This window comes from Lepidothrix coronata, unplaced genomic scaffold (assembly GCF_001604755.1).
Source record: "Lepidothrix coronata isolate B3197 unplaced genomic scaffold, Lepidothrix_coronata-1.0 Scaffold3, whole genome shotgun sequence".
In the NCBI taxonomy this organism is placed as follows: domain Eukaryota; kingdom Metazoa; phylum Chordata; class Aves; order Passeriformes; family Pipridae; genus Lepidothrix; species Lepidothrix coronata.
In genome coordinates this window covers 5,107,424-5,127,327 of record NW_016690183.1, presented here as the reverse complement: position 1 = coordinate 5,127,327, position 19,904 = coordinate 5,107,424, and the positions used below count along the sequence as shown (strand labels likewise).

The 19,904-nt window shown below is 36.9% G+C and overlaps 1 protein-coding gene across 4 annotated transcripts in view; it reads left to right on the top strand.

The window, feature by feature from the left end:
- VPS41 (VPS41, HOPS complex subunit) overlaps positions 1 to 19,904 on the top strand; it is a 106,963-nt gene that overhangs the window by 58,421 nt on the left and 28,638 nt on the right. For 3 of the 4 annotated variants that reach the window (XM_017820372.1, XM_017820382.1, XM_017820392.1), the window contains 7 exons: positions 1,630 to 1,749; positions 5,644 to 5,790; positions 6,980 to 7,046; positions 13,567 to 13,664; positions 15,508 to 15,637; positions 17,334 to 17,449; positions 19,048 to 19,104. In XM_017820372.1, coding sequence (XP_017675861.1) covers positions 1,630 to 1,749; positions 5,644 to 5,790; positions 6,980 to 7,046; positions 13,567 to 13,664; positions 15,508 to 15,637; positions 17,334 to 17,449; positions 19,048 to 19,104 — 735 coding nt within the window. Of the gene's footprint in view, positions 1 to 1,627; positions 1,750 to 5,643; positions 5,791 to 6,979; positions 7,047 to 13,566; positions 13,665 to 15,507; positions 15,638 to 17,333; positions 17,450 to 19,047; positions 19,105 to 19,904 lie in introns of all 4 variants that reach the window. The other variant, XM_017820402.1, reaches the window with a different exon arrangement.

The following is a 19,904-nucleotide window of genomic DNA, read 5'->3' as shown; positions in this document are numbered from 1 at the left end:
ATTCATTCGCAAGCAGAAAAGATTCAAGGTTCAATTAATATAATTGACATCAGCCAGTTTTAACCTTTCACATCATCCATGTCAGTTTTTGCACCATTGTTCGGTAAGTCTCAATAAAGATACCATGTATTTTGCTGCTGTCTTTGTTGGATGATATTGCAGGAAGCATGCAAGCAACAGTTCTTTTTCTGTCGAGCTTTTCCTTAGGGGTTCATAAACTAGGAAAAAGTAATTTTCAAGTCTGGATGAGCACATCTCTTAGTCTTTAATGACATTCTTAGCTTCTGAATGGAGATAGTATGGGCTGACAGCTCCTGTGTGTCTCATCTACCTACCAACCTTCTAATGGGAATCCTTCTGCATGTCACTGCCTTATGAGCATAGATGTTACCTCTGCTTTCAGTGGCTTGCCATGGTTGCTGTAAAATAGCATATTTTTTAAGAGTAACTGAGTAGCCTTTTTGTATATTGAAAAAAATATCTGTGCTGTCTAAAAGGTGGGCCTTCATGTGAGCTATGTAAAGGACATGAAGTCGTTTTGCTTGAGTGAGAAGTTTGGTGTCTGCAGCGTGCTTTACACAAAAGTTTCTTAACAGACTATCCTACCTGGTTACTGCTTTAAACTGTTGGAGAAAATTCTTGTCTTCTGATGCCATCTCGTGGCTTCAGGAGAGAGAGGCAGTCTGTGTAATTGCCATTAAGAGTCTCTGTTTTGCTAAAAGATCTTATTTTAAATAACCTGTGTCCTAGCATTTGACATATTTATCCAAATACAAGTGGCAGGAAACCTTGTATAAAAAAGCATCTACAGCTGGATCTTAGATAGGAAATACTAGCAACATGAGTACTTCATTTAGGTTTTAGCATGGTAGAAATCCTTGCAGGCAGCAATTTCACACCTTCCAGTGTAAGGTGTTAGCTTGGGTTCAAGTTGTGCATATGTTTGTATGAGGGTGTACTCATGAAAAAGTTGGCAGAACTGGTACCTTAGATTATTATCTTTATAATTGCTTCAACATGTTACTTAGATATCCCTCCAAGTGCTGCACTTTGCATCTCTCAAAGTGATTCCATGTAATCCTATTAAACAACTTTCTGAGACATACAGGAGCCGGTATGGACTTTCAGGCTGTCTGCATGTAGTTTGTAGTTTGGTTTTTCTTTGCTGATGCAAAGCATCTCGTAACATCTCCTATGCATTTTGATATTCTAAAATACCTTCCTTATTTGCAGAACCTGGGATTACCAATCTCACAAGTTTTACAACCAGCAGCACTTGTGGTACAGTGCAGTTTGCATGTGTGGGACTACAACGCAGCATCTCTAGACCCCTATGAAAGGCTGTGTAGTTCCACATGGAGCCAAGCAAAAGGTCACAGGCTTGGGGATCTTTGATAACTTTTTTTGACTACCTGTTTTTTGGAGGGAAGAAGGAGCCTATATTGAGATTGGTGGATAGGTGTGAGGAGGCCTGCTTTTCTTAACAACTTTATGAAGTGCTGTCACTAATGCTGTAGGCATAAGTTCTGAAATGTCCAAAAAAAGTAAGATATAATGAAGAAAAGATACTTCCTGCATTTGCATACAGCTCTGTGTCACAGAAATATTTATTGTTGCACTTCTTCATAGTTGCTATTATATGAGAGAGGCTGGATGAATAGATGGAAGCCTTCGGTTTTACATGAAGGGGAAGGAAATATAAGAAATGTAAAATGGAGAGGACACTTAATTGCTTGGGCCAATAATATGGTAAGTATTTGCCGCCTCCATTAAATGAACAAAAATATCTCTGTGTTACAATGATTATTGAAATTTTTCTATGTTTATTTCCATGTATTCCATTGAAAAATGATACATTTGAAGAATCAGGTATAAAAGGCATTGAAGGACAGTGGTTTAGATGCCATTTCTTTGTAGAAATTTCTTCAGGAATTTCCTGCTGGATAGTCAGTGTTCTCCAATATGATTGCCACTTTTGAAGAAATTAGGAAAAGTAGCTCTACATACCACTGTTGCGAATGGTCATTACTGTATGCTGTTGCACATTAGAGTTTTGACCAGTACAATTTATTGAAGCAAACTGAGGAAGAAATGTCAGTGTAGCTATTCTTTATATAAATAATAGAACATCTCCATTCCCTGCCACCCCTGGGGAAAAAAACCCAAAACTATCTGGATTATGTAATTTGTACTGAAGTGACATTGTCACGTGCACTTTTAATGTTGCAGATTATTTAAAAATATAGTAATAATTTCTCGTTGTGTTAGGCCACTAGAAAAGGCTAGACTTAGGAGAAAATAGACGCCTTTTGTTCTAAGTGTAATTTGTATTTTAAAGGAAACCTTTGCATTCATTCTGAGTGTTGCATTTCACCTATCACTGTATATCTAATTGATGGGTCACGATCCATGTTTTAAAGCTCAGCAGTGAGGGATATGTTTTTAAGTGTGTACCATGTCTAAATTCCAAAGTATTTTTTTAAATGTGGTGAAAGTACTTCTGAAACACTAACTTTTTTTCCTTCTATTATTATTCCATCCTAAAGGGAAGCATTTATTAAAATATTTTAAAGCCATTGTTGTTTTTTATAACTTTGATATAAAATTGTTGCAGGTGGACTTTTGTTTATTTGCTTACCTTTAATAACTATTCGAATGGAAGCTTCATTGAGGGTTTGATTGACACATTAGCTTTTTTGAAGGTTTTGTTCTTTTCAGAGCCATACAATTAAAATATGTATTCTAGGTGAATCTGCTGGGGATGGATAGGACAGTTGAGGAAGCTATCCCTAGAGATGATATGCCACATCAGAACACAGAATACTAATAAAACATTGAGAGCCATCTGTCAGAGATGAAAAGCCATGGTCAGGGCCTATCTTTCAAGGAAAAATGAAATGAAACTTGCCCTCCAAAAGATTAATATATTTGGTTATTGGCCTTTCCCTTCCCCTTTACCTTTTTTAGATTTCCTCCATCCTCTAGTAAGGTTTTGTGTTACACCTTTTTCTTTCAAAATCAGACAAAATCTTTTGTAGTCTTGCTTCTTACTGTCTTTGTGTGGCTACCTAGTTTTTATTTTCTTAAGCCCTTTTGGTTGGTGGGGCACACTGTGTGAGAGCTTTTTAGACTTTGGATATTCTGAGGTTATTTAGGCAAAATGTAATTCTGCTTATCAGATGCTCAGGTAACCCGTGTTGTTTACTGCTGTGCCCTCTTGTCCTTCTTCCATGGCAATGAGTGTAAGTTTTACAAACTGAGATATCTGAGGACCAAATCTTGAGAGGCATTTGGCTGCCTGACTCCCATTTCGTCAAGTTGACTTTGGAAGTCCTTTCAGTTCATTATGCAAATGGCATACTTACTGTTTAAGGAGAAGCTGCTGCCCAAGCATTCTCTCACCATTCAAGGAGTCACATACACACCACCTCAGACTGTAACTTCAAGTTAAGTCCCTTCACAGCAAGCAGCTCCAGAGAGGCAGCAGATGCCCCTTTTGACCCTTTACTCACTTCTTGTGCACCTGCTCACTGGCAGAGCATGGGAAATTGAAAGTCCTTCATTTAGAGTAAGCAATACATAGCAACAACTAAAACATCTGTGTATTATCAACATTATTCTCATACTAAATCCAAAACACAGCACTGTATACCCGCTAGTAAGAAGAAAATAATTAATTCCCAACAAAAAGCATATCTAGGTGTAAGTTCACAGTTTGCTGCCTAAGACTTCAAAAAATCGAGCTACTCATGCTAAGCAAATAAACCTAAACAAACAGCATACTACATCACAATATTATAACTCTAAATAACTTACTCTTATTTAAAACTTATTACATTAAACAGGGGGCCCCCTGGTGGTCTAGTGGTTAGGATGCAGCACTCTCACCGCTGCGGCCCAGGTTCGATTCCTGGTCAGGGAAACTCCCCCCGGGCAGATGGAGCTCGTCAGCCCTGTAAGGCCATCCATCTAAGAGAAGGTCACTCTAAACAAACCTACGTCCTGAGGACCTCGCTGCCACCGTCCAAGCTCGCTCGGCCCCGGCAGATGAACCTCAGGATTAAAGGGTGGGCTCAGTTCAGCGTACTCTGTGTCTCACCTAAAAAATCCACTGCACAGGCTCGAAGGGTAAAGACCTTTCCCAAATCTTTGCTTGCGAAGACTGGCCATACAACATTAAGCAACCTATAACTATAGAGGATTCTACACTGTTGGTTGGGAAGGCACTTTAAACATTAAAGGTAGCCTATCCCATGTAAGATTTGCTTCCTTGTAGAAAAACAGAAGTTGTGATATGGGGTCACTTTTACCTGAAAATGATCCTTGAAGACAAAGTACTAGGATTTATAACGATTTATAAAAGGCAACTTTATTAAAATGCAGTTCAAGCAAGATTAGAAATTTTATCAGATAAGTATAGAAAACACAAAACATAAGCTCCTTGTTTATGTTAACCCAAAGATCTGGGCTCTGTACTTTGCAGATGCCATGTGCAAGTTGTTGTTCTTTTGTTTTTGAAACCTTGATGACTGCTAACTGAAGAGAAATCAATAGGAGTGTCTTCCATGCCCATAGTTTTTCAGTGAAAAAAACCCTTCAACCACCCTCATACCACTTACTGTTCCTTGTGATTAAACAAAAAGAAAAAGGCAGCAAAACCTGGCTTAGACCATGATCACCCTGTGTTGACTCTGACTTTCAAACAGTTGTATCTGTGCAGCTGGGGACACAGAAACTCACGGTGCAGGGAACAGAAACAGACAGAGGAATCTTTTAAATCACTTTTGTCACTAGAAAAGTACTAACATAGCGTGGCATCCTGGACACTGACCTTTCAAGATCCTTTCCATTTTCTTTTCTGTGATTCTGAGAGTTGTTCTTTAAGCCCTATGAGCAGAAAAGAAATATTTTATTTTGGAGATTTTTGTTTTAAATTACTAAGAACAAGTCATTACATAACATGAAATTAATCTCCATTTTGCTATTGAAAAGGTTATAGCTTCACCTTGTCTAAGTGGCATGGAAAAATCTGATTAATGACTCTTTTTTTTTCTCTGTCTCTCAAATGACTTTAATCTTTCTTTTTTTAAACTTTTTTTTTCTGTTAGTTTAGGAGATTCCCTGAGGACGCAGTGAAAAAAGCACAGCATACGAAACCACACATTGTTTAAATATGCTTGCTTTTCTATTTTAATATAAGAGTAGAAATGCATTTCCTGAGAAGTACAGATTGGATTCATTTATCTTAATGAGCAGTTGCTTTTCTTTTCTTTTCAAGGTGGAAATTTCTGTGTCTCTACAGGGGCTTTTGTGAAAAAGCTGAGATTTTTTTTGTTTCTCCAGGAGTAGCACCAACCCATGAAATAAACTGGTTCATGCCTAAAGTTGCTAATCTGTCACTCATTCACTTATTATGTCTTTTTATTTGGCATGTAAATTTAAAATATCTAAATTACTCTGATCCCTTTGCTCCTTTTGTCACCCTCTGGGTTACATGGGTCTTTGTATCAACACTTTTTTCTGTTAGCACACTTAGCCCTACCCTGAAATTTACGCTGTAAACTGCTCTGGCTGCCTTAGGTACAAAATGGTGAGTAGGAGTTTGTCATACATAATAAAGTTCTCTTGCATTTAAACTTTCAGGGCGTGAAGATACTTGATATGATCTCCAAGCAAAGAATTACCAATGTGCCTCGAGACGACATAAGCCTTCGCCCAGATATGTATCCCTGCAGCCTTTGCTGGAAGGATAATTTAACACTGATTATTGGCTGGGGAAATTCAGTAAAGGTGCAACTACCTGTCTTTGTAATAAATGCTTGCTGTTATCACAGACAAACAGAGGATTATTTCTGAAAAGCAAAGACAATCGAAAAAAATAGAATTTGGTTTGACTACAGTGTTCAGAAGTCCTACTGCCTTAGAAATGTCATTGGAGTGACCCTTATGAGAAGGAGGAGTGACAGACACCCACCGGTCAGACAGATCTCTGTGTGTGAGCATGCAGTGAATGTAATCGTCAGGGACATTTCGCTCCTCTGTGCCTTGAAGAGATTTCCTCTTTTAAAAGCTTGTAGTGTGCTATTGAATTCATTTCTTTTGATTAGCATTAAGGAGGAGCAACTTATCATGAGGTATTTTTGGAGGGGATTGCTTTGGGGGCTGAGGAGGTTGTGACTGCTAAAACAGCCACATGATTTTGGTCAACCATGGGAAAAAAAAGGTGGAGTGGGAGGACAGACTGCTTTGGGTTTTGTTCTCTTTCAGCAGGGCACTGGCATTTTGAACTTGTGTGCTGCAGACTATGATTTTCTCAGAGCAGCACATGACATGAGTTTGTTACAAGCCTGTTAGCTCTTTTCTAATAACAGACTGCTGCATCACTGCACAGTGGGAAATTAAAAGTGCTTGGTAGGAATAGATGGAAAGGGAGGGTAAAGTGGGGTAGGTGATGTGTAAAAAGCTTTTGGAGCATTAAACTTAGAGTTTTACAAATGAGGAGGTTTGTCCTAAGTTTGGCATCTGTCGTCCTGCTTGTGTTTGTGTGTGCTTCACAGCATTTTGATTATTTGCATTTATATGTACATACTCTCCTATTACTGAGAGTAGCAATAGCAAACTCTTACTAAAATTGTAAGGTAATGAGATGCAAAGTGTGAGAAGACACCAAAATCAAACTCACATATATGCTTCTATGAAGAAATCATAGTGGGCAGGTATTTTCAGATTTCTCTTGTGTGGTACATCATCCTTCTTCTCCCCCAGAATATTTATAGGGCTGTGAACTACAGACACAACTTTCCCATGTGTTTTTCTTTATCAGTGATGCATCATCACTGTTTCACAACTTGTGTTTTTCAAAATAGTGTAATGCATGTTCAAGGAGTCCCAGAAATTCCTTTTCTTATTGAGGCAGCATTAGTATCATTTTAGGAATTGCAGTTCGTTCATCGTAATGGTCTGAATCTCTGTTTCCTAGATCTGCTCAGTAAAAGAACGGCATGCCAGTGAAATACGTGACCTTCCAAACCGCTACGTGGAAATAGGTATGGTTGTATGAAAACACTCATTTTCAAAATTATATAAGCTTTAAAGGTCTGTTTTCACATTCTAGCCTGAAAAAACTGTTACAGTTTGAAGGCAACACGTAGTTGTAACATAAATGTCACCTCATTTTTAGTTGATGAGGTTGTCATATGCCCTTTTGCATAGGTGTGAGGTTTGGGGTTTTTTTTATAGAGAGCCTTAAGTTCTGTGATCATCTAAAATCAGAGATACTTGTGTGAACAGTGGATGCCTTAACTTTCCCTTCATACAGATTCCTTCAGAGAACTTGGTTTTTCGTCTTGGTTAAATGATTGATGGTCGGTGTAGTAGTAAGGAGATTTCATTATGTGTTGTTTGACTACACTTGTAACTTTTTTCTCTTTTTTCTTCTTAAAATCTCTGGTATAGTTCTAAGAAATTAATTTAAATTTCTTTTTGTTTCCTTTTTTGGCTTCTGAATTCAATATTCTCCTTTGCTTTCTTATTTGTCTCTAGCTAATGTGATGTGAATAAATTTCGTTATTGCTGATGAATGGAAAAGGTCTTGACAAAATATGTTTGTTAAGTAAAGTGGAATTCAGAGAAAATTTGGAAGGGAAGTGGAGATGTAAATAAAAAATAACAACTGGCCTCAGAAGCATCTACTGGGGAAAGGAAGTATCTATGAACAAATAGTGCTGGGAAGATAAACAGGCCCTCTGGGACTCTGCAGATCACAGCGAGCAACAGTTTGTAAACTTTGGTGCTCCCTTGACTGTAATAACATGAGATTGTAGATAGTTGTGTTCAAGCAAGAATCTGACTCGTGTCAGATTGGAATGGTGCATGGCATGAGTGTTTGTATACTCTGGTTTCTGATTTCAGGAAAGGACCATTTTAAAATAGCTTCTAAATCAACTAGGAGACTTGTTAATTTCTGTAAGGACTCTCGATACTGAGAGATGGTAGCATGCCAGACAGTTAACTGAGACCTGTTCAAGATTACATAGTCCAAAAATATTATTTAATAGTAGAATTCTAGGATCACGTCATGGCTAGGCTTCGCGAACGAAGATTTGGGGGAATTCTAGGATATTTGATAGAATTTTATCAAGAAAAAACTCAGTCATGAATCTCAGATCATATATATAATGTTTTCTGTACCTGTGAGTAGGTTTTAGAAAATAACTAAATGGCATTGTTTTCTTAGTCACAAGTGAACAGAAGCAACTTCTACTCCAGCTTTAATGTGTTTACATGGAGAGTGCTAGTCTTACATTACTGTCTATTGGAACTTCATTTAAAAAAAAAAATAAGGCTATTTAGGTGTAGACATGAAGGATAGAGATTTTCATTAAAGTAACTTTTTTATCTTAAAATTTTTAGTCTACAGTCTTCTCTGTATTCTCGAGGACTGGTGTTTTATATCACTTAACCTGTTAATGATGAGCTTGAGATTTTTCTTTCTGGTTTTAGGTCAAAGCACTGAAGTGGTTCTGCCAAATGCTGTCAGGAGCACTTATTGGAACTTGGGTATTAGACTGGGAGGGAAAAAAGAGAGACATTATTTGTTCAAGTCTCAGTATAAATTAAAATAGCCTTCGATATAGTCACATAGAAGGTCTTCTTGACAGCAGTATGTCATGACATAACATCTATTTCTATTTCATTTCAACTTTATTTTTCAAAGGCATAGCTAGAAGGTCTAGTATTATACTAGAGCAGCAACCAGTATAGTTTTTTTGCAAGACCACAAATATCCTAAGTGGATGCCTAAGTTGATACACTTTTGTAAAGAATTTACAGAAGGCAAGAATATCCTTCAGATATTTTGATTCATAACATCTTGTCAACATACTTAGGAAAAATGAAACCCTTAACACAGTATAACTTTTGTTGTGTTTAGCGGTGGGGGGTTTTTTCACAGTGGTATCATAGCTAACTGTGATGGCATTGGTAGATCATAAATGTTTCTTCAGAAATTTGCAGCCCAGTGAATAAGGAAATAGAGTGTTTCCTGCATTGCAAGTTAGGTCTGTAGGATCCTGTTTAACAAAGTACCCTCTGATCTTCCATTTCTTTCTTAAGAAATAGCTATACTCATTCTAAGGATGCAAATAATTACGGTATCTACTGGGATGCCAAACCAGACAGCCCATAATGTGGGAAAGTTACACCACTGAACTATTCTACCTGCTTTATTTTAAAGAAAATAATGCTGTGATTATCTATAAGAGAAAATAAATTACTTATATGGGTCTCATGCACTGAGATCTGTGTGACATTGCTAATTTTATGTACATCTTTCAGTATATTAATGGTGCTTTTCTTCAGTAATCTTTTCCATTGTCTCTGCTACAGTTCATTACCTCTGTATGTCTTCATTCACTGTCAAAGATAAACTCCAGTGAATGTTTCTATTTTAAATGTATGTTAGCTGAGCAGATCCTATCAGTTTAGCTCTGTCAGCTACCACTGTGAAGTAGTGTATTGATTAGAAAGTATTGGTATTGAATTACAGGCTTAATGTGGACTAAATGCTATTGCGATCCTTCTTGAAGAGTGCTTGACCTCTGTGCTCACTCCTGAAGTGAGTACAACAGCTGTAATGCTGCACAACTTCTGTCCAAACAGGGAAGCCTTCCTCAACTGGAGCCTGTGAGAAGACTGGTTGCTAAATAGCTAATTAGCACTTTTCAGTTAATACAATGCCTTCAAAGGGAAATGGATTGTCTAGTCTTCCTTGCTTTGTCTGTATTTTGTATACTTCTATGGAGAAGTACTTTCTCTCTGCCTCAGATTGTTAGTGATAGCAGAAAATAGAGGTGAATGCTGGAAGTCTGTAAAAGACTTCAAGTTGACTAGAGACTTCCTATTCAGTTTATTTTTGCCCAAATTTTATCTGAGGAGTATCATCTTAATTCCAGGTAGCAACCAGGCAGCAATGTCTCTTGAGCACTTGTCTCCCATTGCATTCCGCCATAGTCCCCACAAGGCATATTTCTGGGATAAAAATTACATGTTTTAAGGCCATGCTTGTAACAGCACATCTGTATGTTTTGTGAGGAATTGGCTGCATAAGTGCATGGCAAATTAGCATCACACATTGAGATTGCACATTTTAATCTGAAAAGAAAACATGGGAATATTTACTTTCTTTTTTGAAAAGTGAGATACTGGGATCTACCCCACCAACATATGTCTCTTTATATAGACAGAACATAAAGCTTAAATGATGATCAGGAAATTAACTTCATATGGTGATTTATGCAAATATTTCATCAAAGCAAGTCTGCTATACTCTGAGAAGCCAAAACAAAAAAAAAAAGGAAAAACTGAACCTAGTTATATAGTTCATTCTACTTATACTGTTGTTCATCTCTTTTGCCACAAGCCAAGCCTATAATTTACAAATTTCTTCATAAAACGAGCCAAAATTCTTCAATATTTTGACTTTGTTTTCTTCAAACCTAAGAACTTCTAGGCCCCAGAATTCTTCAAGTCTCAATATTTTCTCAGTTGGTTAACAAAGTTTTATCAGTTCAGTGGAAAAAAGAGCTTTTCAGAAAGTCAGCTTTGAAGCTTAAGTAATACTTATGTGAGATCTTTTCTTGTTCTCTAGTTGGAACTGAAGTCACATGCTGTTGAAAAAAAAACAAGAAAAGTTTTTATATTTTATGTCAAATGCAACTCCATAATATAATAGCTAATCAAAGCATCCCATTTTGTATTGTATTTTGTTTTGCATAAGTTACCTAGCTCACTAAAAGCACCGGTGGTGGAGATACCATCTTGAGAACACTTAAGGGTATACTGTACTGTGGTCTATAGCAAAGACTGCAGATTTTGCAGATGTATTACCTGAAGTAGCTGGTTAAAGGGTAATTTGGGAATGCACAGTGGCATCACCCCAGGAACTAACAATGCATCATAATTCTAGGTAATCTGGGCCAGTTGATGGTGTCTTGTGGTCTTACTGCTGTTCACATAGAAGTGGCCTACCTAAAAATTAACTTGCATGTTGGCTTTTCCATTTCTTTCATGCATTATATGGAATTAAAAAAAAAAAGTTCTCCTTTTTCTCCATACATTAATTTTCCTGTTAATTCTCTGCATGCTGGTTCAGCTTCCTGCTTACTTTTCCAAAAGGCCATGTTGAAACATTGTGCCCATTGAAATCAAAGGCAAAACCCTCTGACTGTAACCAGAATTGTACTTTATAAATCTGCTGTGGAAAAGCAGGAGCTGCTTTTTGAGGTTTGACTAAACAGACTCCTTTTAGTTTCAGTTCACTGCATGTGTGTGGGTCTTTAATTCCCAGGGGAAGTGGCTTTATAGAGTCTGGGTAAAAAATGTAGCACATACTGTTTTATTTCTGTTGTTTGGTATATTTCATGCATTTCATTTAATGAGCAACAAAGAAGATTTACAGGTTTCTTCTTTTTGCTTCCTGTTAATTTGTTTGACAGCTTACACAGATGCTGAACATGGAGTAGATCCACTGTCAGCATATCTTCCATCTTCTCTTATGACAGGCATAAACATATATGACACATGGCCATATATCAGTCATTCCTGTTTACTTCAATACAACCTTTGTTTTAATTATTTTGGATCCTTTTCAAATTACCAACATTTCTGCAGTGCCTTTCTGCTGGATTTTTTTCCCCCTATTGATCACAACACAATGTCCAGAGAGTAAGTCAAATTAAACTATCTGTGCAGCTATAACTTCTGTAATTTTTTTTTCAGTAAGACTTTTTTGATTAGTTGCATCAGAGGTTTTTATCAGGTCAAGAAGCACTGTCTATGCCAGTTATTTTTTGTTCAAGCAGCAGAGCTCTAGAGCATTGTATTTCAACAAGGCCTCTTGAGAAGGATGAGCTGAAAGAAAGCTGAAAGTGAAACCAAGGAAACTAAACTCTATTTAAAAACAAAACTTGAAGTGGTGATTTTCATTTGTTTGTTTCTTTTTGTTTCACAGAACAAATTTGGAGAGTTTTCCTCTGCAAATACAAACTACAATATTTTATATGCCTTTGAGAGCCTTCTCTTAGCCTTTCTTTGAAGCTGAGGTTTCTGTACTGATTCTTCGATAGTATTATGGATTTCACTTTGTTTTTTCTTTTCCATGTTTTTCCTCCTGCCTTCCATGTTATTTTAAAATGCCAAATACTAAATTGTAAACTGTGAATAAGATATGTAGTTGTTTCTGATGTGGTTTGTTTAAAATCATCACTGAGAGCAACATGTGACACAGTGAAAGTGATCTCATCAGTCTGGCAGGCTAGAATGAAATAATTATGTACATGATTACAAATGTGAACCTATTCTCTCCTAGAATGGGTTGAGTGCTCTGTCTTTGTGCTGTACTTTGGTCCCCCGCATGATGTTGAAGTGTCAGCAGTCATTAAAAGAAAAACAGTATTTGCTTATTCATTGAAAGACAGGTGTCAAATATGTGCTTTACTTGACTGTATTTTTTTCTCCTTTGCCAGGAGGATGATTATTTCTTCTGTTCCTTCTTATTATCTTCGCTCAAGAAAATAAGCTTTATTTTTAGTGTCATTACACTGCATTTTCCTTTTGCCTTGCTAAAATAATTAGTAACTTCAAATAAACAGTAGATATTAGTAATGTAGTGTGCTAAGCAGTAAGGAAGGAAACTTTTTTTTTCCTACTTCTGCTTAGATTCTCCTAAAGCTATGTTTTGGGAGAAAAGGATGAGGCATCTGATATTTTTGTAAAAGCATATAGTTACAAGGTTTTCAAATATAAGCACTTGGATGATTCCTGTTTTGGGCCCCATGAGAGAGAAGCCTGCAAAAAGGGGTGCACTGTAAATCCAGCAGAATAAAACTAAATAGCAGAGGTCTGTGGCAGGTGTCTCATTTGCGGAGCCTTTTTGTAAATACAGTTCAACATTCCCTTTTTCTTTCTTGAAATAGTCATCACTTAACTGTTTCGATTTCAAGACCGCTTTTAGGAAATTATATATTTAGTTTTACGAACAAGAAAAAGTACTAAGGTACTATCAACTGTGTGTTTTCTTTGGAATGAGGATATCTGTAAATCTTCCTGTGATGCTTAAAGTGATGATAAATAAATAATGATCTTTGTGTTTTCATATATCATACCAATAGATGTAGCAGGTGCAATTCTCTTATAGCCACATGGACTTGCTGTGAATATGCAAACCAATGAAGTTGTACTACTTATTGGCTATCTTATTGAGTTTGGGTTTGCTTTTGTTTCCTTTTTCTATGTAATTACTGAAAATCAGGCTGAACATGCATTTCAAATGTTTCATCTCTAGCATATCCCAGAGAACAAACATTTCTTCTTGCAAGCTTTAATGTAATTTAATCTGTTAAATGTAATTTTTCATCTGATCCAACTGGGTTTGTTATATGTATTGAGTCTTTATTTCTCTGAAGTGCTGCTTCATGCTGTTGATTGTCACTGAAAATCAGTTGTGTGTTTTTCTTAGGTAGAGGTTCATATATATTCACTTTTTTAAGTCTGTTCTCTGTATTTCAGTTTTCCAATTCGACACCGAATTCTACATCAGTGGACTTGCACCTATCTGCGACCAGCTTGTTATACTTTCATATGTAAAAGAGATCTCAGACAAAACGGTAATCTTTTTTTATCTCAGACTTTCTTCACAACATTAATTTGACTTGTGAGTTGGGCCTTAAACTAGTCACTCAGATATCTGAGAAAAAATTTGTAGTCTGCTGGTAGTGAACAGTGCTTGAAACTTCTCTGACCTATAAAACAAGGTCAGTGGAGATGATGTTGAAGACTAATGTACTTACCTTTCAGAAATCATGTTTGGGTTCCCTTATGTCTTACAGAAGGCAGAGAAGGTCTCCAGCTAGTCCTTCTTGCTCCTTTTTCCTTCTTTCCCCCCTACCCCCTTTTTCTTTCCTTTTTTCTCTTTCTTCTTGCTGTTTCTGCACCAGAAGAAATGAAGAATCTTGTTTAGGAGCTTGCTGACACTGCATCTCAGAAGAAATAAGAGTAGTGAAGTTGATCCACTTGAGCAATAAGTCATTGCAGGGTGGAATGCATGATTGTGAACAAGTGGCATCGTTGTCTCCCTTCCTTTTAAGATCTTTAGTTGTGTACACCCAGATCTGTGCGTAGATGGGTAGAAATTAGAATTCATGTCAGTCGTTTTTACTGTGCGCAGGCGAGTGCTGTGTCTGTCTCCGACATTTATTTCATATTGCCAAATAAAAGGCAAGACAGTGGAGGAAATCCTTGAAGTTGCGGTGAGAGAATGGCAGATGCTCTTGATCATCTCTTTGATAAGTATGTCTGCGTTAGACAACCATCACCATAGTAACCTTAAGCAACTGGGCACACAAGTTGCTAGGCAATGAAATGCTGTAGGTCCAAACAAATGCTCAAGCCTGCTGAAATCAATAGGGTTAGCTTCTAGCTCTGCTTCAGAATGTCAGATTATTATTTCTTTATTTATATTAAGGAGAAAAATAATGTCACAGCAGCGTTTCCCAAGAGAGTCGGCACAGTAGTCCTCCAGTGTGGGAGAGTCGGTGAAAGCAAAGAAATGGGATAAGGAAGGGGAAGGAAAAGGTGGATTGAAATGCCAGGGAGCGAGGAAATTGGGAAGCCACTGTTAGTGAAAAAGTAGCACAGGAAAGGAGCTAGTATAAAAGAGGTAGTGACCAATAAGGGTTAAAGTCATTTTAATTGCTTCAGGAAAGAAAGACGAAAAGGGAATTTCAGGTGATATAATGTTAATAGAACATAGGAAAGAGGTTTTTTCATGTATTTGCTTTTAATTAGCCTTTTAAACAAACTCCAATAGCTGAACTTTGCTAACTTCTCAGTTCTCTGGATAGCTGTGGAAGGAACACCGTGTCTGTTGTGGTGGGAACTCCTTTGTTGGTGTCTTGGCTCTGTGGAGCCTGAGCTGCCTGAGCTTGCAGCAGAAGCACTGCTTACTACAAATACTCTTCCGTTGTAAGAACAGTGGTCTTCCTACACTTGATTTCACAGCTTTCAAACAACAGCTTCCTACAAATTGGATCAGCATTGAACTCATGATTTGCTTTGAAAGTTTTTCTGTTTTGTTTATTTACTTTTGGGGTTTTTTTTATGGAACAGTTAAATTGAGAAAAGACCAAAGTGGTGCTGCTGCTGAATGAGTAGGTTAGAGCTGTGTAAATCCACTTTCTATGTGTTCTTTCTATCTGTCCTTGCTCTTTCACTCTGTATTTTGTTATAATTCACAACCTGAAGTAGAAAATGTAGATAGGGTAGTCTTGGACTTTGACTTAATTAAGCTTTTCAACTTGTATGATTTGCAGCTGAGTACTCAGTGCAAAGTAATGGATCTTTGTGAATGTTTGCAGCTGTTGAATTTCAGCCTTGTTTGTAGATGACCACCAGTTGGCATTGCTAAAGTAAATCATATCGGATGGAACTAAGATGTTGTCATTTTTCTAGGCTGTTGAGTGTTGTGCAAGGCCTAGACTGGATATTGTACAACCCCTACCTGAGTCCTGTGAGGAGATTTCTTCTGATGCACTAACAGTACGAGGCTTTCAGGAAAATGAATGTCGAGATTATCATTTGGGTAGGTGTTCCCAATATTGTTTTGGTTTATTTTCATACCATGTTTAAAAAAGACTCGATTTGAGAGGACTTAACCTAATTTTTCATTTTTATGTGATCTCCTTTGAATAACTGTAACTGCTTATGATGCTGAAATGTAGAGTGGAAATCCAAAAGAAATGGTCACATGAAAATGTGTGTATTTAAATATCATAATTTTTAATACCATGTATTAAGTCAGACATACTGGGGAAGGCAGAAATGTATGTCTCATGTAATGTCCAGTACCAGGGAAGGCAGTATCTTTGATGGAGACTTATTCAACATGCAATACATAGAAGGTCTTTTTAGATAGAGGGTTTCAAGAATAGTGAAATGAGTGGCACGGTGTCTGAAAAAGCTTTTTTAGAGAGAAAGATTGAATAAATGTCATTTCAGTAGTAAGATGTACCTGAATTAGCTTAAAAGGGGCACTGTGCTATTTAGCTTCCTTGTACTGACGAAGGTGTCACTATGTAACGGACCCCAGAATGGTAAACCAGAGTGAATAGAGTCTGGATTTTGGCAAGTTCCACCTAGAAGATAGGTTTAATTATGTAACAGACAGGGAGATGAAGCCCTCTCACAACATATGCCATCTTTTAAAGATGGGATAGTTTTCTGGTCTATGTGTTGTAGCTCAGAAAAATGCATGGCAAAGCTGATGTGGAATTCTTTGATGAAGATTATATAGCCTGTGTTATACAGAAACATTCCTCTGGCTTTTAAAATCCATGAATCTGAAATTTAAGCATCTTCTCTGGCATCATGCTTCAAATCATAGACTTGGCAGACCTCTTTGTGTACATCTATGCCCTTAAGCCACTAGAAATATCGTATATCTCCTCCTGACCTGAAAAACATCTGTGCTGCTATCAATAGAGTTGAGATTTCTTTATACCTGTCTCGAAGCAGAACACTGATGTCCACAGTTGTAATTCTGTGGTTTATGAATATTCTAGTTCATCTGACAAGTCTAAATGTTTTGAATGGCTTTAAGACAAGCATTATTTTGTGAGTTGCTTATCACTTCAGGAATGTATTTGTATGTCTATATAGATACAGATGAAGGATGGGGGGTAGTTTTCTTTCCTGTGCCTACAGAATATTGGTGTTTCTTCATGGGTTCTATGGAAATAACAACTATTCAGAACAGTTATCTTCTGTGTTTGATTTTACCTTTTAATACTTTTTCTTTGAGCTTACTCAAAAATAAAGGCTTATAGTAAAAGAAAATGCATTATACATATAACCTTAACTTACAGCATTGCAAATGCATTGCTGTAATGATGTGCTGTGTCCCCAGGGGTTATGGCATCTATCATTTATGCTTTTGATGCCCTTGACCTTGATGGGAAGGATAAGTTTTTTGGAGGCTATGTAGTGTAATAGTCCTCTAAAAGTATCACAATGGGTTCTAAACCATCATAAAGTTTACACATAGTGGATGAATCAGAATTTGCAGTAAGCCGTAGTGATTTTTTTGAAAGATATTTTGCCATTTAAACCAGTTCTAATTTATTGCAGAATACAGCTTCCAAAACAAGCATGTTCTGCAGGAGTAGCCTTGCTGTCTTCCTTGCATCTCTTCTTTTTAAATTCTCCTCAAGGGTGTACTAAAAAGCAGAGCTTTACTTAAAGAAAATATAATAATAATAAAACTGTATATGCATTTGCAGAGTATTCCGAAGGTGAATCACTGTTTTATATCATCAGCCCAAGAGATGTGGTTGTGGCTAAAGAGCGGGACCAAGATGACCACATTGACTGGCTTCTTGAAAAGAAGAAATATGAAGTAATTTTAACATAATTCTTTTCTTCTGACTTTCCTGGTTTGGAAATTGGAGTAGGATGATGGACTTTCTTAGGTCATTTGGATTGGATAATTTCTGTTCCTACAGTCATTGACTAAATGCTTGTAAAGAGTGGGAGTTAACTATACATCCCTCCATCTCTCTATAGAGTTAGTCTTCTTCTGAAACAATTAGTCAGAATTGCAGCCAAGTGAGGTAGCTGAATTAGATGCTGTGAATACTGCTCTCATCATCAGATGTGAAATGTATTAGCTGTCACTGAAAATTATTAAAGCTGGGTTTTGGCTTTAAAGCAGCAGAACAGTTAACTAATGAGCTATGTGGATATTTTTCTAGGTCTATCCCAGCTAAGGAGGGGGTCTTGGTGGGCAATATGAGATTTTTTCCTATTCCATAGTGCTTCCACTATAGAACAAAGTGGTTGTGTTAGGGTATTGGGTGTTGCTCCATGTTACTTACCTAGGCTGTTAAAGCTTTTAAAACTAAAATACTATGGGCTTGAACTGTAGGTATTCATGCTGAAAGTAGTGTTGTTCACAAACAAGCAGAGCAAATATTAAAAGACAAAGGTATACAGCTCCCTTGGAAAAAAAACCAGCTCAGTATTTGGTTGTGTAAATATTGGTGTGCTTAAGTGTGTATATCTGAAGACCTAAAACAATAATAATAATAAATTCTTACATACCATATCAACATGCACCCAGTGTTCTGAATTCTAATGTCCTGCGGTTGTTTACTGAGAACACTTGTTACGGTGCTTATTACGGTGCTTAAAGTAACTTGCAAATTCTTACTTATGTGTTATTTGTTGGGTACCCATTATAAGAAAAAAAAAACGTGGGGAAGCCATTCAGTACATATTCCTTTTGTTAATACAATCATGATATTTCTCATGCAGATTTGTTTAAATCCCTGTGGATGCTTTTGCATCTGAATAGCAAACTTGTATGATGAGTGCAGTTTTGCAATTTATGTAAATCACAGTATTTGGTCCCTGAAGACTCCAGTAATTTGCAAGTGACAGCTGTGCATGTGCCTTTATGAAAGCCATTCAAGGTAGTAGATAGTTGTGTGTTATGATGTATCTTAAAGGTTTCATTTTTATTTGGAAGAGTGCCAGCTTTGTTTCTGTACATTCAAAAGAAGTAGAAGAGCAGAAAATGACACTATTTAAGTCATAAATCATTCTGACTAGAGAAGACGTTTGGGCTGGAACTGGAAGGTAGCCTTCTCTCACCCCCTTTCCTGTTGATTTTTTTCACAGGTTTTGGCAGTGAAGGGGTCTTATTTGAAAATGATCGAATGTGATTGCATTGTCTGTTTTGTTGTAATCTTGCGATTTGATCCCAATATAGTAATGTGGAATGAACCTAGATGGAAATAAAAGTAGTTTTCTCTTTGGTTGACTGCTTTTGTTTGAGTATGAATTCAAAGCTGTTCATCCAACTGTGGCATTAGAAATTCTAGTGCTTCAAATACCCTGCTCTGAAAAACAGTTGATTTATACAGTTCTAGAGCTTTCTGTATTGAAAGTTTGTGTATTTGGCTAGTATCTCTGTTTACTCCCTTTTGGATATAGGAAGCTTTGATGGCAGCTGAGATCAGTCAGAAAACCATAAAAAAGCACAAGATTTTGGTAAGTCTCAAAACTTCTATTTAAAACAGAGTGTCTGCCTTCTTTTAGAATGCTGTGAGATGCAACAAACAAATTCCCTGTTCTCTATGACACCAGGCAATAACTGTTAGGCATACTCCAACTAACATTCGATTCCTAGGGTTTCAGCTACAGAACAGGAATGTTAGTCTGTGAAGCATGGAAAGATCTGGATTTTATAAAGGTGCTATTGACATTAAAAAGAAGAGAATTGCATTTCTGATGGGGTTTTTGTTTACATTTACTTTTGTATTAAATTACTGTTGTTTCAAGTAACAGACAGTATTGCACTAATAGATATTGTGGGGGGAGTGACACATTTCTCTTAAACTTTTACCTGGTACATGTGACAGGGTACATTTATCAAGAGTTTGAGAGATGCAATTGGAAGATCTTTTAAATGCTATTGAAATTCAGTTGCAGTTTCATCTGTAGCTCTCTCATTCTGCTTTCCAATTCTCATTATTTTACATAGTTAAGCTCCTTTTCTCATGTATAGTTATTTCCCATGTTTATAGTCCCTTTCACAGAGCAACAAAGGGTATCTGTGTTTAAGACAAAAGGGAGGATAGTGTAATAGCCACAAAAGCATCACTAATTTTAGTTTTTGCTTGTTTGTTTTTGTTTAAATTGACCTCAGTGTGAACATATTGGTATTTTGTTAGTACTGCTGCTGCTTTAAATTTAAATCTGTACAAAGTGTTAGAAGATGTGTTTAACTTTTAATTTTGGGCCAAATTACTGATATGCATGCTGTATATCAGTGTGTCTTAAAAAAACTT